General features: G+C 37.8%; 5 protein-coding genes and 2 long non-coding RNA genes across 15 annotated transcripts; 5 read left to right on the forward strand and 2 right to left on the reverse strand.

The window, feature by feature from the left end:
• The first annotated feature begins 205 nt into the window (after positions 1–205).
• Positions 206–3,340, forward strand: LOC111452731 (ran-binding protein 1 homolog a-like). The gene is made up of 4 exons (XM_023093585.1): positions 206–473; positions 580–731; positions 821–946; positions 2,513–3,340. The coding sequence occupies exons 1-4, from the start codon at positions 325–327 to the stop codon at positions 2,740–2,742; spliced, it is 657 nt and encodes a 218-aa protein (XP_022949353.1). The 5' UTR covers positions 206–324; the 3' UTR covers positions 2,743–3,340.
• A 101-nt stretch (positions 3,341–3,441) lies between these two features.
• On the reverse strand, positions 3,442–6,158 carry LOC111452733. Its single transcript, XR_002712158.1, has 3 exons — positions 5,988–6,158; positions 5,141–5,259; positions 3,442–3,673 (listed from the first exon to the last, which is right to left on the reverse strand). It is a non-coding gene; the product is annotated as an uncharacterized LOC111452733 (long non-coding RNA).
• A 128-nt stretch (positions 6,159–6,286) lies between these two features.
• LOC111452727 (potassium transporter 1) lies at positions 6,287–11,757 on the forward strand. 8 transcript variants are annotated; one of them, XM_023093576.1, is made up of 11 exons: positions 6,287–6,351; positions 6,447–6,494; positions 6,972–7,027; positions 7,540–7,783; positions 8,788–9,033; positions 9,603–9,653; positions 9,738–9,998; positions 10,065–10,117; positions 10,197–10,311; positions 10,393–10,647; positions 10,735–11,757. In XM_023093576.1, the coding sequence occupies exons 3-11, from the start codon at positions 6,974–6,976 to the stop codon at positions 11,670–11,672; spliced, it is 2,217 nt and encodes a 738-aa protein (XP_022949344.1). In that variant the 5' UTR covers positions 6,287–6,351; positions 6,447–6,494; positions 6,972–6,973; the 3' UTR covers positions 11,673–11,757. The 8 variants fall into 8 exon arrangements, with proteins under 8 accessions (XP_022949344.1, XP_022949342.1, XP_022949345.1 ...); XM_023093574.1 differs by lacking the exon at positions 6,287–6,351 and having other exon boundaries at positions 6,405–6,494; XM_023093577.1 differs by lacking the exon at positions 6,287–6,351 and having other exon boundaries at positions 6,405–6,494; positions 9,771–9,998.
• Positions 11,758–13,068: 1,311 nt separating this feature from the next.
• LOC111452527 (pyruvate decarboxylase 2-like) lies at positions 13,069–15,786 on the forward strand. Its single transcript, XM_023093295.1, has 5 exons — positions 13,069–13,533; positions 14,169–14,983; positions 15,060–15,177; positions 15,245–15,433; positions 15,517–15,786. The coding sequence occupies exons 1-5, from the start codon at positions 13,069–13,071 to the stop codon at positions 15,685–15,687; spliced, it is 1,758 nt and encodes a 585-aa protein (XP_022949063.1). The 3' UTR covers positions 15,688–15,786.
• A 1,854-nt stretch (positions 15,787–17,640) lies between these two features.
• LOC111452021 (protein CHUP1, chloroplastic) lies at positions 17,641–20,596 on the forward strand. Its single transcript, XM_023092538.1, has 5 exons — positions 17,641–18,277; positions 18,506–18,822; positions 18,920–19,031; positions 19,775–19,906; positions 19,977–20,596. Exons 1-5 carry the CDS (start codon positions 17,723–17,725, stop codon positions 20,058–20,060), a joined length of 1,200 nt encoding a protein of 399 aa, XP_022948306.1. The 5' UTR covers positions 17,641–17,722; the 3' UTR covers positions 20,061–20,596.
• Positions 20,490–21,016, reverse strand: LOC111452022. Of its 2 annotated transcripts, XR_002712072.1 has the most exons (3): positions 20,877–21,016; positions 20,567–20,770; positions 20,490–20,532 (listed from the first exon to the last, which is right to left on the reverse strand). It is a non-coding gene; the product is annotated as an uncharacterized LOC111452022 (long non-coding RNA). The 2 variants fall into 2 exon arrangements; XR_002712071.1 differs by having other exon boundaries at positions 20,510–20,770.
• Positions 21,017–23,426: 2,410 nt separating this feature from the next.
• Positions 23,427–24,381, forward strand: LOC111452651 (RING-H2 finger protein ATL63-like). The gene has a single exon (XM_023093470.1). It carries the CDS (start codon positions 23,517–23,519, stop codon positions 24,258–24,260), a length of 744 nt encoding a protein of 247 aa, XP_022949238.1. The 5' UTR covers positions 23,427–23,516; the 3' UTR covers positions 24,261–24,381.
• Positions 24,382–24,590: the final 209 nt, after the last annotated feature.

Here is a 24,590-nt window from a genome sequence, read left to right on the forward strand (position 1 = left end):
TTAATTTAAAAAAGTAAAAATGCGTCCAATATAAAGCTTTATTTTTTTTATAGTTTGAGCATTTATTACTAATAATTCAACATTGAAATTATATTGTAAATAGTTGAAATTATTATTAAAGAATTAATAATTGAAATTATACTTTTTAATTACGTTTTTGTGATATTTTATTTTATTTAGAAAGATAATTGTGAAGGGGCAGGGTTCTTCCTTCTCATTCTCGCTCATTTTATTTCTCGATATAAAAACCCTAATTTCCACTCCTACTCTTCCATTGCTTTCCTCCAAATTCCGATCCATTTCTGCATCATCAAACCTTCATTTATGGCGAGCACAGATCCCGAACGCCGAGAGGACGAGGATGCTCCTGCTGGAGATGATGAAGACACTGGAGCTCAAGTTGCCCCGATCGTCAAGTTGGAGGAGGTTGCCGTCACCACCGGTGAAGAAGATGAGGACGCCATTCTCGATCTGTACGATTTTCTCTGTACTTCTTTCTCTGCATCTTGTTTTTCTCAATCTAGGCTTTGAGTCATGAGTGTGATTTGTTTTTGTGCGGATTATTCATGATTATTTTAGGAAGGCGAAACTGTACCGATTCGATAAGGATGGAAACCAATGGAAGGAGAGAGGTGCTGGTACTGTCAAGTTTTTGAAACATAAGAATACTGGCAAGGTTCGCCTTGTTATGAGACAGTCTAAGACGCTTAAGATCTGCGCCAATCATCTTGGTTTGTTCTTGATTATTCACTCATTATTTGCGTACAATTGAGTTCCCTTGAGTTCTTTTGTTTATTGTTTGATTGTTGTGCTTTTGTAGTGATTTCGTCAATGACGGTTCAAGAACACGCTGGAAATGAGAAATCATGCGTGTGGCATGCCGCTGACTTTGCTGATGGCGAATTGAAAAATGAGCTTTTCTGTATTAGATTCCCATCTATTGAGAGTGAGTACAACTTCGTTATTCTTTTTCCCTGGAATTCGGCTGTATGGTGAACTTGGCTGATGAGTTTTTTTGATCCTTTTGATCTATGATAGCGTTGGTAATATCAAAAGACCATAGATGTTCTTTGAGCCCAGAAATTGTGGTCATTTCCTTCTCCGTAAATATCTCCTAAATTAGATCAAGTACTAGCTCCAGTCTATTCACCGATAGAGTCGTTCGTTTTGTGCACCCAAATGGCTTCATAGAATTTATGAATAGAATCTGTAGTAAGATTCGGTCATTTTCGTTGGATAATTTTGTCAGTAGGACTTACTTTTTTTTACTGCATCAAAAAGAGGTGTTGAATGAGATTCCCCTAATAAGATTATTTTAAAAAATGGGGGAAAAGGAGAGTGGTTTTAATGGCGAATAGAGAAAATTTTGGCGGTGGCAAAGTAGGGGAGAAGTGGGAAAAGGGGCGGAAGAACTGAAAATTTATTTTAGGGCATATAAAGATAAAATTTAGATGCGATCGACTACTTTGCATGAGACGTACTTATAAATCTGATTTCATTTGGATGTTCATAATTCTATTGTTTTTAACTGTTTTAGACCAAGTAAAGAAGCTCATTACATTATAAATCAAGTTTTCTTACATCTAATTCGACTGCCTTGGATTTATAATTCTAAATCGTTTCTCTCCTGTTTCAAGAATGATCCATTTCCATTCGTTATAATCTTTGGTTGATGTTTCTTCAACGTACGTCTGTCTGTCAAATTTACCTTAGAATTAGGTTATTTTTCATTTCCTCAATAAGTATGAGCCTTGGATAAATGATAATCAAGGTTTCTTCTTTTTTGTTTCTCTTTTCGGGGATGGTGTGTTAGAACTCCTTTCATTATATGTCTTAAGTTAAATGTTTAACTCCTTTCGTTTCTCTTTTCAAGTTAAATGTCTTAAGGTAACCTTTCATTTATTTGTGTTTTTCGGAATCACTATATTATTAATCAACAAGAATTTGTTTCTGCTGATAAATTCTTTTAGTTTTAGTTTCTTAAGTTTTATAATTATTTTCTTACTCTATTTCAGATTATTAAACATTCTACTTATAAAGTGTGGAGACAGGCATGTTTGCTTGGCGCCTGAGATTGTAGAGATTCTCAATTGCATTTTTAGATTTAAACGCTTGGACACTATGTATTGCTTGCTTGGTCCTTAAACGTATTTTATCTTTCCTTTTTTTTTTTTAAAACTAATTTTTACCTCTTTTCTCAACTTCTAGGGTCGATTACTCTTTTTCCCCCTTTTTCTGGTTTAGGCAGTCATTTTTATCATTTCTTGATTTGCGTTATTTCCTTTATTCCTCCCGAACTGTTCGGTGCATCTTTGGAGTGTGTCTAGGTATTAAAAATGTAAAAATTCCTGCACTTGTGTGTATACTTGATTGAACAAGATTTCTAGAGCATTGTTTTGTGAATGTTCCATCTTTTCATTTTTGTTCAATCGTAAGATAAATATTTATTAATTATGCTAGTTTGTTTATTTATTTATTTTTTTCCTGCTAACAAGTATTCTCTTTGCTTCAGACTGCAAAACATTCAAGGAAACATTCCAAGAAATTGCCGAGTCCCAACAGAAGAAAGATGAAAATAAAGATGCATCAGCAGCAGCTGGATTACTTGAGAAATTGAGTGTTGAAGAAAAGAAAGGTGAAGAAGATAAAGCTGGAGACACACCTGCCAAAACCAAGGAAGAGGATGAACCCAAGGGTGAGGCAGAAAAGAAAGCAGATGCAGAGAAGAAGAATGATGAGTAGCCTGATTTGGCACTCTTGAATATATTTGAGATTTTGATGAGGTTGACCTCTCTTCCATCCTTGGTACATTTAAGCATAATAGTCAGTTATTGGATTGGATTTCCTCTGGGGTGGGAGAGGTCGTCTACATTGAACTTTTGGTTGGGAGTCCCTTTCCATTTTTCTTTCTTCCTTAAAAAATGAGAGTTTTCTAGTCACTGTCGTCGTCAAAAGTTGGGGTGGGGTGGGGTTGTGTGGCGTCTTGTGGTTTGTGAAACTTGAAAGTTTGGGAATTGTTTGATTGAGGGGTGATGGGTGATACACTATGGAGTTTGTGTGCAGCAGCGCAGGGCCTGAGGTGAAGATGCATGCTGCAAGGAACAGACATGTACACATTTATTTTTGTTTGATGATTTGCTCAGTCCCGGAGATTTTTACCTTTGGGGATGATGAAAAAATTATGATTGTCCTTGTTTCTGTCTCTGTCTTTGTCTTGTGGAATTTTTATTTGAAGGTTTTTAGGTGTTTTTGTTGTGCAGTGTGTTTCTGTTTCTGTTTCTGTTTTTGCTCACTTCCCATTGTAGTTGATCCCTTCCCTATATTAGTTATTTTGAAGTAATTATGTATCCATTTTGAAACTAAACATCTCTTTTATGGTTTGGAGTTAGGTTTATTGTCTGCTCTTTGTTTATTTAGTCTGTATTTCTCTAATTTTATTTCTATAAATGAAAGTTCTGGCATATATGTGATGTGGAAACATGTCTTTGTATGTGGAAGATCGTCTGCAAAAACTCGGGTAAGGAAGAAGTTGCAGAGGACGGGTTGGATCAGGTCTTCAAACTCTAGACCCAACCTTCAGCAAACACCACAACCCATTAGCCGACCAACCTCGACCCAGCCCACGAACTCTAGCAGCCTCGAGCCCACGAGTGCGCATCCAACAACCACCCACCTGAAACAAGACCAGATCTTTAGCCTCAGTCCAGCCCAATCCTTCAAGTTTCCAGCCCATTATTGGTTTCACGTGCATGTGTGTAGATATTATGCACAAGCACAACCTTACACAGACTGTGTATAGAGAAATACAAATACTATGCACAAGCACAACCTTATACAGACTGTGTATAGAGAAATACTATGCATAAGCACAACCTTACTCAAATCGTGTATAGAGAAATACTAGTATCTAACTCTACCTAGACCGTGTATAGATATATAATATACATCTAATCTTATTCATGGTAGAAAAAAAAGTAAAGATATTATATTATAGTATATTAAAATTTATAATCAATTAATGATTATTAAAAACTAAAAATAGATAAATATAAGTAAACTATTAAAAAATAAATAAATCCAAACTTAAGAATAAAATTTAAATAAATTCAATTAAATTAGGTGAGCCATATGAACCCTAATAATGTGAAATTCATGGAAGAACTACCCATCAACTACTTTTTCAATTGACCCATCCATAATAAATGCACTCTCATTTACACCTAATAATCAAACTATCTAAACTCATCTTATTTTAATCTGCCTTACCATCAAATTTTTAATACTTTTCCATTCTTCACTTAGTAATAACTCAAGTTCATTACCATTTCTAACGCCTAACCATACTACAAGCAACTATTATCTACAATTATCATATTCATTAGGTAAATGTATTTTAAGATCTCACATAGGTGGGAGAGAGGAAGAAAACATTCCTTACGGGTATGAAAACCTCTCTCTAGTAGACACATTTTAAAGCTACAAGGCTGACGATGACACGTAGGCCAAAACGGACAATATATGCTAGCGATAGACTTAGACTATTACAAATGGTATCATAGCCAGACACCATGCGGTGTGCCAGCAAGGATGCTAAGTGCCTAAGGGAGGTGAATTGTATGATCTCACATCGGTTGGAGAGAGGGACAAAACATTCCTTAAAGGGTGTGAAAACTTCTACCTAGTAGACGCGTATTAAAACTGTGAGGCTAACGACGATACGTAATGGGCCAAAATGGACAAATATCTACTAGCGGTGAGTTTGAGCTATTACACATACTAGACAAATAGATATTATGTTTCAATGAAACGACCAAAATAATTTTTTCATGCAAAAGGGTAAATACCAAAAATAGAATAGGACTAAACTATGATGTTGTTTTTGAAAAAAAAAAAAATTGTTATAACCATACACAATAATTGAGCGGCTATTAAAATGATAGGACGAAATGAAAATAATAAAATGTCACATCAAAGCCCCAAATAATATGATATGAAGATAAAGAATATGGAAAATAATAATGCAAATAAATCAGTAAGGATAAGAATATAGTGACTAAAATTTCCCCTTATCTATATGATCTTTTAATATTTGGAGTACTAAGTAAAAGAAAGTGAATGGCTGCTGAAGGAAGCTCCATACCTGTTCTTCAGCTTCACTCATAATTGCTGAAGCTTCATATATCACATCCATTTTCCATTTTTATGAAAGAACATGAAGCTTCCACCATTCTTCAGAAGTTCATACCAGATGATAATGACCTTAACAAGCCAAACAAGGCTTCAGAGATCTCAATTATTTAGGAGAATGAATCAAAGTTATGAACAATCTTATCTCAAAGAACCATTTACATACATAGAAATAAGCCAACACAATCTGGAATAGATCAAACCAAGCCACCCCCCAATGAGGTGGAGGCGAATCCAATTCTCAATTCTCAATTCTCAACACCACCAGCTTGCAACTGCAAATCTATGGAGAGGGAGAATTGGATGCCATTTATATGATTTGATAGTTGCAGAACATTCCAATGGCAGGAGATTAAACAGAAAGTGAAATCAGAAGAACTGAAAAAACATGAAAGAAGAGATGAACTACAGGTCTGGATTAAGAGCTCAAGATGTTTAAAGGACCAGAGGCTTAATCTAGACGATTGAGGGATGTTTTTACTTCAATTATCAATCTCAACCACCATATCTAGCTCTCTAACACTCTCTTTGCCAAACTATTTGATTCTAGTCAGTCAGGCATTTTCACAAACAGGTTATGGGCAGAAACAGAATCAGAGGCTTAATCTAGTCGATTGAGAGATGTTTTTTTCTCAAGTGGGCATTTTCACAAACAGGTTATGGGCCATGTCCAGCTCTCTAACACTCTCTTAGCCAAACTATTTGATTCTATTCAGTCAGGCATTTTCACAAACAGTTTATGGGCAGAAACAGAACCAGCGAATTGAATGAGCTTAAAAAACTATGAGAAATCGTCATACCTTCTAACAACCATATCTTTGATTGTTCCATTTCTCCCACCGTACCACGTCTTCAATTCCCAAAGTAAACTGCATCGCAGACTCAGATTTGAAAGTAACGACAGAGAAGGATTATGAGTTAGGTATACCATCGGCATCACAAATTTCAGAGATCTGTTACGGATTTGAGAGTGACCCAATTGGATTAAATGCTTTGCCAATCAGATTGAAAGCTTGTTGCAGTCAATCTTGTTGTACGGTGGACAATGATAGTGAAAGAAATGGCGTTGCCTTTCTTATCCGTCGGCCATGGAAGCGTAATGAAAGAAAAAGACTCACATCTGCTTCTTCCTCTTCTATGGCGACTTCGATTGAATTGATATGGGTACTCATCGTTTCAAATTGTCCTTATTCGAATCGCTTTCTTCTGATCAGAATCAGAGAATTTCAAAGCTTATCGGTTCGTCTTCGCTGTTTCAGCAATCATTCAAAGGGATTTCTCCACTGTTCTTCCATAAGAAATTAGTGGTAAGGACAATGGGCAACATTCCCAATTTTCGCGATCGATTTTCAATCATTTACCACAAAATCTAAATCAATCCATAATTCAATGCTTAAATACCAAAATTTTCTTGAGAATTGAAGGTTCCAATATTCAATTTTTTTAAAAATTAAGCCCGTAAACAAAACTTGCATTTATGGGTTTATTTGTTTTTGTTATCTACAAATTTTCAAAAAAAAAAAAAAAAAATAATTACAAAACAAGAAACCAACAACCAAGAACCCAATAATTATTTTTTAAAAAAAGCTTTTATAAATATTTCCCAAAACAAAGCCAAATTCAAAAAGAAAGGAAAAAAAAAAGGCCAAATTGATATTTTAGGTAATAAAATAGTCTTTTATTATTATTATTTGGTTACCATTGCCAAAGGTTATGCTTACTTGGTTGGGTCATGTAGCTTTGTCCCTTGCTCACCATTTTTGCCTCTCTCTTTTCCTCTGAAGCCATGAACAACAACCCATCACAGGAAAATGTTGAAACTGAAGGCATTTCTTCAAAGGTATTCTTAATTCTTCTGCCCTTTTCATACCTCAAACCAATGATTTCTTGAAGAAATCTATATGGGTTCTTGTTTTTGTATGATCGTGTTGTTTATGAGTATATTTGGGAACTGGGTTTCCTTTTGGGTTTGAGTAAAATGCTTATACATACTCATTTTTAGACATATACAGTTCATTCTATATGGTTGATTCCTGGAAAATCTCTGTTATACTGAAATTTGTGATGAGTTCTTATGCTTGAGAATCTTGATGGATTGATGGGTTTTCTCTTAGATTCTTGATTGTTTTGAGTGTTTTTATCAGATCTAAATGATAAACCACTTTGTTTCTTGGTTATGATCGCCTGAGTGATATCCCTCCTGCCATTGAGTTGCTATAGACACATGTTAATGGCGACATAGACGCTTGATTCTGGAAGGATCAAACTTATGTTCTTGAAATTTTAGGTTGGAATATGTTTGTTGATCATGTTTGTAGCTAGCAATGTGTGTTAATATGTTTTTGTCATCAGAATGTGAAGAATGAGTCCTACAGAAGTGTGCTTATGCTGGCTTACCAAAGTTTAGGAGTTGTTTACGGCGACCTCAGCACGTCGCCTCTGTATGTTTATAAAACCACATTCTCTGGGAAATTGAGTTTACATGAGAATGATGAAGAGATTTATGGGGTTTTATCCTTCATCTTCTGGACGTTTACACTCATTGCTCTCTTCAAATATGTTTTCATTGTCATGTCAGCCGACGATAACGGTGAAGGTAACGTTTCTCGACTCATCCAATATTATAAACATTGTTAGGACGGTCTAATTGTTAAAGACTTCGAACATGATAATATTACACCATTGTTGTGATCCCACATTGGTTGGGGAGGAGAACGAAACACCCTTTATAAGAGTGTGGAAACCTCTCCCTAGCAGACGCGTTTTAAAAACCTCGAGGGTAAGCCCGAAAGGGAAGATCCTACATTGGTTGGGGAGGGGAACGAAACATCTCTTATAAGGGTGTGGAAACCTCTCCCTAGCAGATGCGTTTTAAAAACCTTGAGGGTAAGCCTGAAAGGGAAGATCCCACGTCAGTTGGGGAGGAGAACGAAACACCCTTTATAAGGGTGTGGAAACCTCTTCCTAGCACACACGTTTTAAAAACCTTGAGGGTAAGCCCGAAAGGGAAAACCTAAAAAGGGCCTAAAGAGGACAATATCTTCCCTAAAGAGGGCTTAAAGAGGACAATATCTTCCCTAGCAGACGCTAGTGTGGAAACCTCTTCCTAGCACACACGTTTTAAAAACCTTGAGGGTAAGCCCGAAAGGGAAAACCTAAAAATGGCCTAAAGAGGACAATATCTTCCCTAAAGAGGGCTTAAAGAGGACAATATCTTCCCTAGCAGACGCTAGTGTAGAAACCTCTTCCTAGCACACACGTTTTAAAAACCTTGAGGGTAAGCCCGAAAGGGAAAACCTAAAAAGGGCCTTAAAAAGGGCCTAAAGAGGACAATATCTTCCCTAAAGAGGGCTTAAAGAGTATCTTCCCTAGCAGACGCGTTTTAAAAACCTTGAGGGAAAGCCCGAAAGGAAAAGCTCAAAGAGGACAATATTTGCTAGCAGTGGGCTTGAGTTGTTACAATCGTGGAGATATAATTCTTTTATTTTCTATCGAGAGCTTGGAAATCTGTGATCGTAAACGATTTAATAGCTTCAAGTGTAATAAATAGATAGGAAGAAAAGCAAAGTTGATTAGTTCATACCATTGCTTGTGATGCAGGGGGTACCTTTGCTCTGTACTCTCTTCTCTGCAGGCATGCTAGATTATGCATTCTACCAAATCAAGAGCCTGCTGATGAGAAGTTATCTGCATATGAAATGAAGGAAAGCTTGGAGACAAGACCAAGTGCTGCTCTAAAATCTTTTTTTCAGCTGCACCCGTCTTTTCGAAAAGGTTTTTTGGTGTTCGTGCTCTTCGGAACCTCCATGGCTATTGGTGATGGAGTGCTCACTCCTGCAATATCAGGTCAGGTCCCTGCATTGCACCAACTCTGTAGCTTAGTGTAACGGCCCAAGTCCACCGCTACCCGATATCGTCCTCTTTGGGCTTTCCCTTTCAGGCTTACCCTCAAAGTTTTTTAAACGTGTATGCTAGGGAAAGGTTTCCACACCCTTGTAAAGGGTGTTTCGGGTGTTTCATTCTCCTCCCCAACCAATGACCCTCCTTCAAGGCTCAGCGTCCTTGCTGGCACTCATTCTTTTCTCCAATTGATGTGGGACCCCTACCAAATCCACCCCCCTTCGGGGTCTAGCGTCCTTATTGGCACACCGCCTCGTGTCTAACCCCCCTTCGGGAAACAGCCTCCTCGCTGGCACATTGCCCGGTGTCTAGTACCATTTGTAACAGCCCAAGCTCATTGCTATGAGATGTTCTGCTCTTTGGGATTTTCTTTTCAGGTTTACCCTCTAGGTTTTTAAAACGTGTCTGTTAGGGAAAGGTTTCCACACCCTTATAAAGAATGCTTCGTTCTCCTCTCCAACTGACGTGGGATGTCACACTTAGATCATCCTAACACTTATTATTGGTGCTTTCAGTTCTTTCAGCAGTCTCGGGAGTCAAACATAAGATCACTGGACTCCATGAGAGTAAGTCTCATTCTCTCTATCGTCGCGTTTCCAAATATAGCAAAACAATTAAAACGTCCCGAAATTTGTGTTTCCCACTTTCAGATTATGTTGTTTTAATCTCGTGCGTCGTCTTAGTTGGATTGTTCTCCCTTCAGCATTGTGGAACACACAAAGTTGCTTTCATGTTTGCTCCAATCATCACGACATGGCTCGTTTCTATTAGTGTTATCGGAATGTATAATATTATCAAGTGGAATCCGCGTATATACCATGCACTCTCACCAGTTTATATGCTGAAGTTCCTTCATAGCACGGGTGTTGAAGGTTGGATTTCATTAGGCGGAGTCGTTCTCTCGATAACAGGTACTTGTTCATCTCGAATCATACAAATTCATGATTTCGATCGTCTCTTATGGGCTATTATCATAGGTGTGGAGGCAATGTTTGCTGATTTAGGCCACTTCTCGACGCTTTCGATCAAGGTAACTCTATTCGCGTTGTTCGAATATAATATGCAAAACCCGTCACTTGCTTAATGTAAACTCTTCATTTAAACCACAGATTGCCTTCACATTTCTTGTATATCCCTCATTGATTCTTGCTTATCTGGGTGAGGCTGCATTCCTTTCTAAGCATCATGAAGATATTCAGAGAAGCTTCTACAAAGCGATACCCGGTAGGAAGTTCGTAGTATCGAGTTTATACGTATTGATATGTCCTTGTCTTACCATAGCATTTACATTATTTGTCGGTGTAGAAGCGGTGTTTTGGCCGGTGTTCGTCGTGGCCACTTTTGCTTCTGTTGTAGGAAGTCAGGCCGTGATTTCGGCTACGTTTTCGCTCGTAAACCAGTGCTGTGCTCTGAATTGCTTCCCCCATGTGAAAACTATGCACACTTCAAACCAGATATGTGGGCAAATTTATATTCCAGAAGTTAATTGGATGCTAATGTGCCTTTGTTTAGCTGTGACAATTGGCTTGAGAGACACGAACATGTTAGGCCATGCATATGGTACACAAGTCTTAGCATTTAGCAGCGTCTGTGAGCTTAAACATTCAATCAAATGGCAGAAATTTGATTGTTTTGATGTGTTTGTAGGGCTGGCAGTCACCATTGTTATGTTCGTCTCGACTTGCTTGATGGCACTCGTGATACTAATCGTTTGGAAGCAGAGGTTGATTGGCGCCATAGCGTTTTTCATGTTTTTCGGGTCCATTGAACTACTTTACATCTCGGCATCAATCAGCAAAGTTCACAAAGGTGGGTGGATACCCGTCGTGCTGTCTATACTCTTTATGTGTTCGATGTATACATGGTACTACGGGACAATGAAGAAACACGAATACGACGATGAGAACAAAGTGTCGATGAATCGGATACTTTCTTCCGGGCCTAGCCTTGGCATAGTGCGTGTGCCCGGAATAGGCCTTATATACACTAGTCTGGTCTCGGGTGTTCCTGCTGTTTTTGGTCACTTTGTAACCACGTTGCCTGCATTTCATCAAGTGCTCGTGTTTGTTTGTATAAAGTACGTTCAAGTTCCCCATATCGACGAAGAACATCGACTGCTCATCACAAGGGTGGGATCGAAAGAATGCAACATGTTTCGGTGCGTCGTGAGGTATGGCTATAGGGATTTGTTACAAGAAAACTACGATTTCGAGAACAGGTTGGTGTTTTCTCTAATGCAATATGTAGAAACAGAAGATCAGTTTTGGAAACCAATGACACCTTGTGAATATGAACCATTGGAGCAGTCTTCCTACGAATATAAAGCGATGAATACTGCGGTCGACGATCGGGAGAAGTCGACACATAGCGAGGAAGCGATGCTGATAATGAGAGCGAAAGAGTCGGGAGTCACGTACATTTTCGGGCATTGCTCGGTCAAGGCCAAGAAATCGTCCTCCATTCTTAAGAAGTTGGGTATTGATATTGTGTATGCTTTTTTGAACCAGAATTGTAGAGAGCCTGAGGCTTTACTGAATGTGCCTCACACTTCTCTGTTGGAGGTTGGTATGGTTTATTATGTATAGTTTCAACCAATAAACATAAGCTTAGAAGCTCATCTCAAGGCATTGTTCTTCATGTTTTGATATGAACATGTAGCTTTCTTTTCTACTTTTAGAAACAAATATTATACATATCGAACCGGGGTGGGAAATGAGGGAGGGAATAAGGAGAGATTTCTCTTTGTTGGTTAACGAGGTCGTGTATAGAGATTATGTAACAGCCATCGCTAGCAAATATTGTCCTCTTTGGGGTCTTTTCCTACTGGGCTTTCACACCCTTGTAAGGATGTTTCGTTCTCTCTCTAATCAATGTGGGATCTCACAATTCACCCCCTTGGGAGCCTAGTGTTCAGTTAGTACATTGCTTGGTGTTTGGCTCTGATACCATTTGTAACAACCCTAGCCCACCACTAGCGTAAATGGGGGAGGGAATAAGGAGAGATTTCTCTTTGTTAGTTAAACGAGGTCGTGTATAGAGATTATGTAACAGTCATCGCTAGAAAATATTGTCCTCTTTGGGCTTTTCCTATCGGACTTCTACACTCTTATAAGAATGGTTCGTTCCTCTCTCCAATCAATGTGGGATCTCACAATCCACCCCCTTGGGGGCCTAGTGTCCTCGTTGGCACATCGCTCGGTGTCTAGTTCTAATACCATTTGTAATAACCCTAGCCCACCACTAGCGGAAATTGTTTTCTTTGGGTTTTCCCTTTCGGGCTTCTCCTCAAAGTTTCGAAACGCATCTTAAGGAGAGATTTTCACACCTTTGTAAAGAATCCACCCTCTACTAGGGAGAGGTTTTCACACCTTTGAAATGCGTCTCCTCTTCAATCAATGTGAGATCTCACAATCCACCCTCTCGAGGGCCTAGCGTCCTCGCTGGCATACCGCTCAATATCTAGCCCATTTGTAACAGCCCAAGCCCACCGCTAGTAGAAATTGTCTTCTTTGAACTTTCCCTTTCGGATTTTCTCTCAAAGTTTTAAAATGAGTTTATTAGGAAAACATTTTCACACACTTGTAAAGAATATTTTGTTATCCTTCCCAACCAATGTATAATCTTACGGATCATATTCTCCATTCATATATATATATATATATATTTTTTAATGTGGAAGTCTATGTTGCACGAACATTATATTATATTTTTTATTTATAAAATATTGTTAAATTTATTACGATCTTTTATATTAAAAAATAAAAGTTATCATTTTTAATGAAATAAATTTTTTTAAAAATATATAATAAAATGCAAAAAGTACTTGATCCAAAGCAATTCCCAATAAATATGGAAAAAAGAAAGGGTCTTATGGGAGCAACCATAGCCACTAATTCCCCTCCAAAATGGCCTTATATATATCAAGCCCCTTCACTTTCCTCTCATAGATCCTTCTTTCTCTCCCCCATATCAACACCAGTTATGGCCACCGCCACCGGAGATCTTGATTCCGGCACGTCTGTCACCAACGACGCAGTATCCCCAGATGCCACACTGGGGCGCCACCTTGCACGCCGCCTGGTCCAAATAGGGGTCAGCGATGTATTCACCGTCCCCGGTGACTTCAACCTGACCCTTCTTGACCATCTCATTGCTGAGCCAGGGCTCACCAACATTGGCTGTTGCAATGAGCTCAATGCTGGGTATGCAGCCGATGGGTATGCGAGGAGCCGTGGTGTTGGTGCTTGTGTTGTCACATTCACCGTTGGAGGGCTAAGCGTTTTGAACGCCATTGCTGGTGCTTATAGTGAGAATCTTCCTGTGATTTGTATTGTTGGTGGCCCAAATACCAACGATTTTGGAACTAATAGGATTCTTCATCATACTATTGGATTGTTTGATTTCAGCCAAGAACTCCGATGCTTTCAGACCTTGACATGTTTTCAGGTAGATTTTGTTAGGAATCACGGCTTTCCACGATGTTATAATATTGTCCATAGACTTCTCTTAATCGAGTCTTGGCTCTTTCTTTGGAGCCCTCGAACAAAGGTACAAAGTATACTTTTTGTTCGACACTTAGTCACTTTTGACTACCCTCCCTCCCAACATCCTCCACTTGAACATAGTATACCATAAAGCCTCCCATTGAGGTCTATGGAACCCTCGAACAACCTCCTCTTAATCAAGGCTCGACTCCTGGAGTCCTCGAACAAAGTATACCTTTTATTAGACACTTGAGTCATTTTTTACTGTACCTTCGAGACTCACAGCTTCTTTATTCGACATTTGAGGATTCTATTGACATAGCTAAGTTAAGGACATGACTTCAATACCATGTTTGGGAATCACGTACCACGTTTGGGAATCACGTACCACGTTTGGGAATCACGGCGTCCTGATGGTATGATATTGTCCCGGGCGTAAGCGGCTTTAGTTTGAGCAATCATTCCTTGGACTCTCTCCTAAGCATCCTTAACAAATTTGGCTTGTTCGATCGTAAACTTAAAAGAACAATGTTTAGAATTATAATGACATTTTGTTATCGTTGTTATTGATGATTATGATTATGATTATGATTATAGGCTGTGATTAACAACATGGAAGAAGCTCATGCTCAAATTGACAAAGCCATTTCTACGGCCCTAGCTGAAAGCAAGCCTGTCTACATCAGTATCAGCTGCAACTTACCCGGCATCCCTCACCCAACTTTCATGAGAGACCCCATTCCATTTTCTATATCTCCCAGGTTAAGCAACAAGATGGGGCTCGAAGCCGCGGTCGAGGCCACGGCAGCCTTCCTCAACAAGGCAGTAAAGCCAGTGATGGTCGGTGGACCGAAGCTCCGAGTGGCGAAGGCCACCGACGCGTTAGTAGAGCTCGCCGATGCCTCTGGCTATGCACTTGCTGTAATGCCATCAGCGAAAGGCCTGGTGCCGGAGCACCACCCTCACTTCATCGGAACTTACTGGGGAGCTGTCAGCACAGCCTTCTGCGGGGAGATCGTCGAATCAGCTGACGCATATCTCTTCGCCGGCCCTATTTTCAACGACTACAGCTCCGTCGGTTACTCCCTTCTTTTGAAAAAGGAGAAAGCCATCATTGTCGAGCCCGACCGTGTCAAGATCACTAACGGCCCGACATTCGGGTGTGTTTTAATGAAGGATTTTCTTAAAGAACTTGCAAAGAAAGTGAAGAAGAACACAACAGCGTACGAGAATTACCGCCGGATCTTTGTCACTGACGGCCAGCCGCCAAAATGCAAACCTAATGAGCCTCTTAGAGTCAATATTATGTTCCAACATATTCAAAAGATGCTGTCGGCCGACACGGCGGTGATCGCCGAGACCGGAGACTCATGGTTCAACTGCCAGAAACTCAAGCTCCCAAATGGTTGTGGGTAAGTAAACTAACCCTAATTGGCTAATTCAAACCTTGTATAGTGTAAGAGACAACGTAAAATGTGGATTATTTAGGTATGAATTTCAAATGCAATATGGTTCGATCGGATGGTCGGTTGGCGCGACATTGGGATACGCTCAATCCGTGCCGAGTAAGCGCGTAATTGCATGCATTGGGGATGGAAGCTTTCAGGTTTTCTAACTACATCATCTTCCCAATAAACTATACAAGTATAGAAACTAAAATGAAACGATCACAGGTAACAGCACAGGATGTATCAACTATGATTAGGTGCGAGCAAAAAACTATAATCTTCTTAATCAATAACGGAGGTTACACAATTGAAGTCGAGATCCACGACGGACCGTACAACGTAATCAAGAATTGGAACTACACGGCCCTCGTAGACGCAATCCACAACGGTGAAGGGAAATGTTGGACGACAAAGGTTGGCTGAGCTGATTTTGAAACATTTTTGTCGTGAAGAAGACATTTTGATTCATTTTATGTTGTTCATGTTTTGTGTTTTAGGTGCGTACTGAGGAGGAGCTGATTGAGGCGATCAAGAAGGCGACAGGAGACAAGAGTGATTCATTGTGTTTTATTGAAGTGATTGTTCATAAAGATGATACGAGCAAGGAGCTGCTTGAGTGGGGCTCAAGGGTTTGTTCTGCCAATAGTCGCCCTCCAAATCCTCAATAGACAGAGCTATAGCTAATGATCAAGCTCTAATGAAATAAGGGTTTAGAACATAAGTCAAATTTTTGAATGAGTTTTTGTACTATTCCTAATGATGAACTAAAATTCTCGTATTCAGAACCTTTGGTTCGAGTTGATGATCTAAAGATTTTTTAGAATATATCGATTTTCGACGATAAGTGATGTCTCTTATTTGTCTTCAAATGTTCCATGCATGCATGAATACCCTGCTACTCAGTCTTAATGCAAAAACAGGGTTGATCTTTATATCCTCGAACCACTTGTATAAGAACATGCGTTAAGTGAGGACATATCTAGGACACGTATGAGCAAGAACGATGGGGTGGATTAGGTAAACAAGAAGAAGTGCATGGTGTCGGGGGACCTTTAGTCTATCCCTAAAATGAATATGGATGATTGTTTAATTGTAATCGAGGTTATTGAGGCATGGAGAAAATGGAATTAAATGTCCCACCATCCACCTAGAAATGTTGTGAATTTTCTTAAGGTTTGATTATTCATACTTTATAACCTTCAACATTTAATGATTATGAGCTTTCCCTAATTGATGGGGAAATCAAACCAATACCCAAAAAATGGCCTAGTTCGTACCCATGTGGCCTACAATAAAGCAATGCAACTTATCTATAATAACGTTCACTCATCTACTTCCTTCAGAGATATATCGATCGTAGAACGTTCTTGTATTTCTTAAAATGTTATTCAAGTAAAGGCAAGAGCGTAGAAGGTCGGGACGGGAGAGACCATTAACAGCCATTGAAAACTAGAGTCTTAGAAAGTCGAATCGTTGCATATGATAACGTTGTGTAATTATATAAGTTTATGAGCGGAAGAATTCAATTATTTTGGTGATATGTAATTATCGGAAATCATTTTCTTTTACATTAAAATTTCACTGTCAACAATCACACAATGACATTCAAACATTGTTCTCTTAATTTTCTTAATTTTCTCGTTTGCTTAAGAATTAATAAAGCTAGAAAAAAATGCAATTTCATACCCACATTAAGTACCTAAGAAATGACCTCTACAACCGACCAAAGTCTATTCTCTTTTTGACTCTTGTGTCCCCAAAAGAAACTGTAATCAAAACAAGACAAGGAAGTTTATTGTTCTTTTTTAAGACAAAAATAGCACCGTACCCAGGTTGGGTTGAAATTTCTATTGAGTTAATTATCTCAATTTAACCTGTTTCTAGGTTGGGTTGATCAAGTTTTTTATAATACATCACTGACATTGGTTACAAAGGTTGAATATTCTTAATCTTTTTTTTAAGAAGAATAGAGTTGGATTGTAACCCTATTTTCAATTTGGTTAGGTTGATTCGACCAACAAAATTTCAACTCTCAAACTAAACTAAATTTTCGATTTTCGAAAAATTCAACCTAATCCAAACGGAAGAAGAAAAAAAACTAACCCAACCTAATGTTTATGGGTTGGATTGGATAGTTCGAGTCGGTCAGATTATTAGATCATATGAATACATTTAAAAGTTACAGTTGAAAAAACTCGTAAGTCTCACCGTACAAAGATTAGGGTAGGAAGTTGAGTAGTGGTGTTGAGCTAAAAATGTTATAAATGTTGCACCTAACCTAACATGTGTTGTGTTGTTAAAGACAAGCATCACTATTATTCTCATGCCAGAGAGGGCAGGGAACTAGTCACCTACAACAATGCCCCATGCATTCAAACTTCAATTACAGAGTTCCTTTTTTTTTCTTTTTAAACCGTTAATTCCTAATTAAAACAAAAGAAAAGGAATGTGAAATGTCATAAACACCCTCGTTTTCCCACGGTTCAGTTAGTGAAAAATAATTTAGAAAAGGGCATTCAATGGAATATATTAATTGTCACAGGAACTTTGGGAATTGAAGCAAATATTATATACCATTCTTTGATTTTAAGCAAGAAGAAGAGATTGAAATATAAATGAAGCCAAAAGGGGAAGCAAATTATTGTTGGTTGGTTGGCTTCTCCTTCAGCCCATTTCAGAGAAAGACCACAAAATCAGAGTAGAATGCCAATGGAAGAAGATGAAGAATTGGCCATGGAGATCCACGCCTTGAAAAGGGAATTGGAAATTTCACTGCAAAAATCTATTTTTCTCGAGAAAGAAAATCAAGAACTCAAACAAGAATTGGCTCGATTCAAATCTCACATTCACTCTCTGAAAGCTCATAATAATGACAGAAAATCCATTCTTTGGAAGAAATTTCACAATTCCATGGATGTCGCCGGAAATGACTCCACGCCGCAGAGTCCACCGGCGACTGACAAATGGGAGACTACCAGAACACAGAAACAGAGTAATTGGGCTGTTGTGAAAGAGAACCAGAGAATGGCGGCGGCGGCACCGACCCCGGCTCCTCCACCGCCGCCGCCACTTCCGACGAAGCTTCTCGGGGGATCTAAGGCAGTGCGGCGAGTCCCGGAAGTGTTGGAGCTGTACCGTTTAGTGACGAAAAGGGATGCCCAGAAGGAAAATAAGGCCGCAAACGGAGGATTTCCGGCGGTGGCGTTCACCAAAAACATGATCGGCGAAATCGAAAACCGATCAGCCTATCTCTCAGCGGTACGTATTTAGGCTTTTTAAAATTTTGTCCAATTTTAATTAATTTAAAGTAGAATTAAGAATTAATCAAATTAAAAACTATTTTTGTATTTAATAAGTAAAAATACCCATACCCAATTTTAATTCGTAGCAAGTTTATATCGTTAAATTAGAGATAGAATTGTAAGAACATGGAAAGTTTTGGATGAGAAAGACGAAAAAGGCAAGTGAATGAAAGCATGGGCACAGATAAAATCGGAGGTGGAGACACATGGGGAGTTTGTGAACCGGCTGATCAGAGAAGTGGAAGCGGCAGCGCCAAGAGACATAGCGGAGGTGGAGAGGTTCGTGAAGTGGCTAGACGGGGAGCTGGCATCGCTCGTGGACGAGAGGGCGGTGCTCAAGCACTTCCCACGGTGGCCGGAGGGGAAGGCAGACGCACTGCGGGAGGCGGCATTCAGCTACAAGGATCTGAAGAGCTTGGAAGGTGAAGTGTGTTCGTTTAGAGAGAATCCAAAGGAGGAGACGAATGCAATGTTGAAGAGGGCTCAGGCCTTGCAAGACAGGCGAGCATGTACAATCTGTTGTATTTCATGTTACTAATAAGGTGAAGCAGAGTTGGGAAGTGACTGATGAACTAGAGAAATGCTTGGAACTGTGCAGGTTGGAGCAGAGCGTGAGCAATGTGGAGAGGACGAGGGAGTTCAACTGTAAGAAGTACAACAAGTTTCAAATCCCTTGCCAATGGATGCTGGACTCTGGCTTGCCAGCCCAGGTTAACTCTTAATCAAAGCTAGCTTCTAAACGAAAAACCATGAACACCACTTCCGTCCACTTCCGTCCAGTTAGGAGAGGAGTCTCTAAGAGATTGGTCATGGGTTTATAACTAAAAAACACTATCTCGTACTAAAAGCAAAATCATGAAAGCTTGAGACCTTTTAGATAAACTAAAAGCAAAATCATGAAAACTTATGCTCAATGTAGACAATATCGTACCATTATGAAGATTCATGGTTTCTAACCAAGTATCCGAGGCATGCCCTTCATTTTGTCATGTCAATAGAATCCTCAAATGTCCAACACAAAAAAGTTGTGAGCCTTAAAAGTGTAATCAAAAGTAACCAAGTGTAGAACAAAAAGTATACTTTGTTCGAAGGCTCAATAGGAGTCAAACCTTGATTAAGGGGAGGTAGCTCGAGAGCTCCATAGGCCTCAAGGGAAGTTCTATGGTGTACTTTGAGATATGCTTTTTTTTTCTATAAAAGGATTGTTGGGAGAGAAGTCCCACGTTCGATTAATAAGTCCCACATTCGGTTAATAAGGGGGTTGATCATGAGTTTATCAGTAAGAACCACTATATCTATTGGTACTAGACATTTAGGGTAAAACTAAAAGCAAAATCATAAGCTGCTCAAAGTGCAGAATATCATACCATTGTAGAGGTAACCACGAACAATGTTTCACCTTCTAGACTAGAGAACATAAAAATGAAAAACTGTAAAACACAATTGGTTGCAGATGAAGCTGAGCTCATTGAGGCTAGTGAAGGAATGCATGCGGAGGATAACAAAAGAGAAACAATTGAACGAAACCCCACAAACAGAAAACCTTTTTCTTCAAGGGGTTCGCTTTGCTTACAGGGTGCACCAGGTAAGCTACAAAGACATACTAACTAATCACATTTTATGATACTCAACAATAACACTCGGTATCTTTTCAGTATGCAGGAGGTTTTGATTCGGAAGCTATAGTGGCTTTTGAAGGAATGAAGCAAGTTGGGCTGCAGCTTAATCAAAGAAAATAGGGTTCTTTGGTGATAAGTTATAGTTAACAGCACTTGTAAGAATCAACATTGCAGCAGACCACATTCAGAAAAGGGATGTAATATGAATGATTGAATGGGAAGTTCTATACACAATCAATCCTATGCTTATTGCAACTTATTCACGTCTACCTTCCGGAATGGTTAGTTTTGATCAAAATGCATTGCAATGCAATAATGAATCTATAAGGAATGTAATCGAATCTAGAAGTCCTGGAAACTTTTTTATCAGCTACATAATTCATTCACCAATAATTCCAAATTGAAACACCTTCAGAAGTTTGGCAACGGCTCATGTTTAAAGAGAATAGACACAGATAATATATATCAAAGAATCCTAATCCAGCAGCCAAAAGCTAAATAATAAACCAATTGTCGCAGAAAATAACGACTGATGCTTTGACAGAACCATCGGAAGAACACAAGAAAGCTTATAAAACTCGATTGATAGAAACTATAAAGCTGGAAATCCAGTTCTCGATTAAAACAACTAAATGTATCGATCACATAGCAATTAAGAACAGTTCAAAACGGTCAAACAATAAAATAAAAAACTAAATATAACGTAAAGAAATCTAAACAGTAACCAAAACCCTAGGTCGAAACCATCCCTCAGACAATGGCCACTACTTCGATCTCTGCCTCATCTTTCGGCGCTTTCTCTTCAACCTCCTCATTCTCTTCTTCTTCCACTGCCAGAAAACGAAATAGAAAACATCAGATCCCATAAAGCATCTCGAAAAAGATGTAAAAGCTCAAAACAAGTTGAATCCATTGATAGATCTTAAAATCAATTACCTTAGCTCTCATGGCGACGCGGCGAAAAAAGTCCGACTGCTCTCAGTGAATAATGGCTCGTCTCCAAATGCAAACGAACGGCTGAAGGAAGAAGGCTGGACACCGGAGAATCAACCAGCGATTCGAGACGATGCAGTAATTATATACAAAACCCTAAATCTAACTGGGCCGAAAATAGCAAATAGAACTCGGCCCATTAAGAGTTGGATTGAATCCCTAGGGTCCACTAAGCAATATTAGCAAATATCAATAATAATAATAATAATAATAATAATAATTAATTAATTTCTAAACCTTCAAAATTATTTAATTCTCTCTTCAATTTATTATTATTTTTTCTTTTAGTTTATGGATAATAAAGTTATTAGTTATCTATTTTCATTTACGATGTTAAACTCAATCTCGAGCTATTAATGTGCATGACACTAAATAGTCCATTCTAAGTTGAGTTCATACTTCATTTCTTATTTTTTGAATTTCGTTGAATATTTCAATTTTGCAATATATATTTATACATGTATAGGTCGTGATATGATGTGACTGACTCATTAACAGTTGAATGTAGATTCGATAATTTTCATTTTCTTATTAGCCACACGATATAAATTTGAGATATTTTTGCATTATATTTAACGGTGAAAAACTGTCAGTCACATTGTGACAGTCTCACCAAATAATTTCTCTAATAAAGTAAAATCATGTATATTAACATACCATTTTTTTCCAAAACACGTCTGCACTGAAACCTTTCTCAATAACTTCCCTTCATGTTCTTCTCTCTGAATTTATTAAGAAAACTCAATTCATGATTATTCAAGATAGGAGATATACAATTCAAGAACAAGACGAGATTATAAAATGCTCTAAGCACGAAAGAAAACCAAAACTTAAAGCTATTAGAACTACGTCTATAATTAGATTTTAAAAAAATTAAGTTTCAAAAATACCCTTAAAATTTAAAAATGCACCGTTAGATTGGATGAAACTTTTAATTTTTTTCTTTTTCTAAAAAATACCCTTTTGACTTTTAAAACTATTTAAAAAATATTAAGTTTTTAAAAGTTTAACTAATACCTTTAAAAATAAATTAAAAACTTTAAAAATATCTATAAACTTTTTTAAAAAGTTTAAAAATACCTTTTAATATCACATTTTAAATATATTAAAAAAATAAATATAATATTGAAAATTTTGGAGATTAGAATGTAAATATTTTGAATATTTTTTAAAATAAAATTTAGAGAGTGTTGGTCTTAATTTTTTTTAAACATAATAATAACCGTAATAGTATTATTTATTTATTTATTTCATTTTTTAATTAAAAAGTATAACCAAACTTTTTAAAATTGAAAGCTATTTTTGAAACCTAATTAAAAGTTAAATAAAACTTTTAAAACAAAAAACGAACATGTTTTTTCTAGACACGAGTATTATTAAAACTTTTATAAGTTTATAAATATTTTAAAAATAAAATATAAAATTTAGATATATTTTTATTAATTTAACTTTGATGTCACCGAAAAAAACTTAATAATAGTTGTGGTAGGACAATGTTTTTATTGTATTATTGTTCGGTAGCAACCAACAAATTATTGTAATATAATGTCTGAGAACAAAGGGGAAAAAAACGCTAAAGACATAAATCTATGCATTTAGGTCCTTAATTGAAATTAGAGTCAAACTCAATTATTAAATATACACCCCAATAATAATAATAATAGTAATAATAATTAATTACAAAAATTGGAATAAATAAAAACCCAAATTTAAAGCCAATAAGGTCTTGGGATTTTCCCTTCCAACACTAATGTAACAATTAAAAAAAATCATATCCACCGCCGCCGCCGCTGCCGCCGCCCGCCGCCGGTTGCCGTCGCCTTCACGAGCCCTCCATTTCAGCCACTTCTTTCTCCCTATATTTATATTTAATTATTCCTCAGATTTAGGGATTCTCTTAGTGTAAATAAAGAGAAAGATAGGTGAGTCGTACACGCAATAGTGAATAAATTATTCATCTAATAATTGTAAAATATGGATTCTATTCATAAATGTATTCATTTAATGCGTCGACATTATAAAATTACTCTCCTTTCAATGTAAATAAATGAGGGGAAATTATATTTTTGGAGTTTTTTATTTTATTTTTTTTATCTCCTTAACTTTAAAATGTGTATTCGATTCGGGCACGTGTTCTATTTGGAATGGGAATTGAGGTAGAGTTCGATTAACTGTACTGGTGTGATATTGCATCTAACATATTGAACTGAGATGCATACGAATGAATTGAGATCAGATATGAATGATGAAAGATATATAAATTTTGAAACGATGACGAAAGATCAAGAATATTGTTATCATTTTGTTTTAAATAAAGATATATTTTTTAATTTTTAAAAATTAAGAAAATTTGGCATTACATAAATGTTGCGTTACCCGCAATTTAATCCTAAAAACGGAGGCCCCATTTTTTCAATATTTTATTTCACCGAAAATATATAAATATTTTTCAACATTTTAATTTTATTTATATATATATATATGTTCGTTTTCAAATGCAACGCCATAAAGTCTGCTTCTTCTTCTTCGGCCGGTAACGGCAACACTTCCTCTGCAACTCTTCTACTCCTTTCACCTCCATCAATGGCGTTCAATTCCACTTCACTCTCTGATTTCACTCAGAGCATTTTCTCCTACAACAGCAACGTCATTCTCGCCGCTCTCATATCTCTTCTCCTCGTCGTCCTCTTTGTCCTTCTCCTCCATGCCTACGCCAATTGTTTCTTCCCTCGGCCTCGCCACCGCCATGCTCAGCGGAGTTCCGTCACTGTCTCCTACGTCCTTGGACCGCCTCGCCTCTCGCGTTTCGAATCGATTCCGTTCGATTTAGGCTTCGCTCAGTCGAAAGGTCTTGACTCGTCTGTAATCTCTGCGATTCCGCTGTTCGTTTATGAATCGGAGGAGAAGAAGTGTGCAACGGTGATGGAGTGCGTGATTTGCCTCAGTGAATTTGAGGAACGAGAAATCGGACGACGGTTGCCGATATGTAACCATGGATTTCACCTTGAATGTATCGATATGTGGTTGAATTCTCACGCGAATTGTCCTGTTTGTAGAGCGCCAGTAGTCGCAGAGGCGGTGGAATCTGGCCGGTTGAGCGGCGAGAGGGAAATCGGAGAAGAGATTGTAACGGAGGAGCGGACTAATTGTGAGATTCAGAGAAACGAGGAGCAAAACGGTCAGTTTCATTCTTCTTCTTCCTCTTCAAGTTCTTCGACTGATCCGCCATTGATGTCGCTTGGAGCATCTTTGAAGCGAATGTTGAGTAGAAACAGATCGAATGGAAGGATTTTCCCCTCTTCCAATGGCGATGAATTAAATGTTTGAATAAGGAAGAAAGCATTGGATCCGCCATTTGTACAGATTTTTTGCTTCACTTTTTACATACATTTCATTAAAGTAAACTTCTCTGCTAGGTTAGTAATAGTAAATCCATCCTTCTTCGTGAAATCATCATTTTAATTCTTTTTTCCCCAAAAAACAAGTTTTGGAAGGACAATTAATTAATTCCCTTTCTTTAATTTACAGTAGTTTCGTCTTTTCTGGAGAGAATTTCGAGATTAATATTAAATTTTAAAATATCTTATATTTTTTATATTTTTATTTGGGATCAAAATATTTTAATCAATATAATTAAGTTAAATTTTAGTGTTTGAT

The sequence above is a fragment of the Cucurbita moschata genome, unplaced genomic scaffold, assembly GCF_002738365.1.
Source record: "Cucurbita moschata cultivar Rifu unplaced genomic scaffold, Cmos_1.0 Cmo_Scf00014, whole genome shotgun sequence".
NCBI lineage: Eukaryota > Viridiplantae > Streptophyta > Magnoliopsida > Cucurbitales > Cucurbitaceae > Cucurbita > Cucurbita moschata.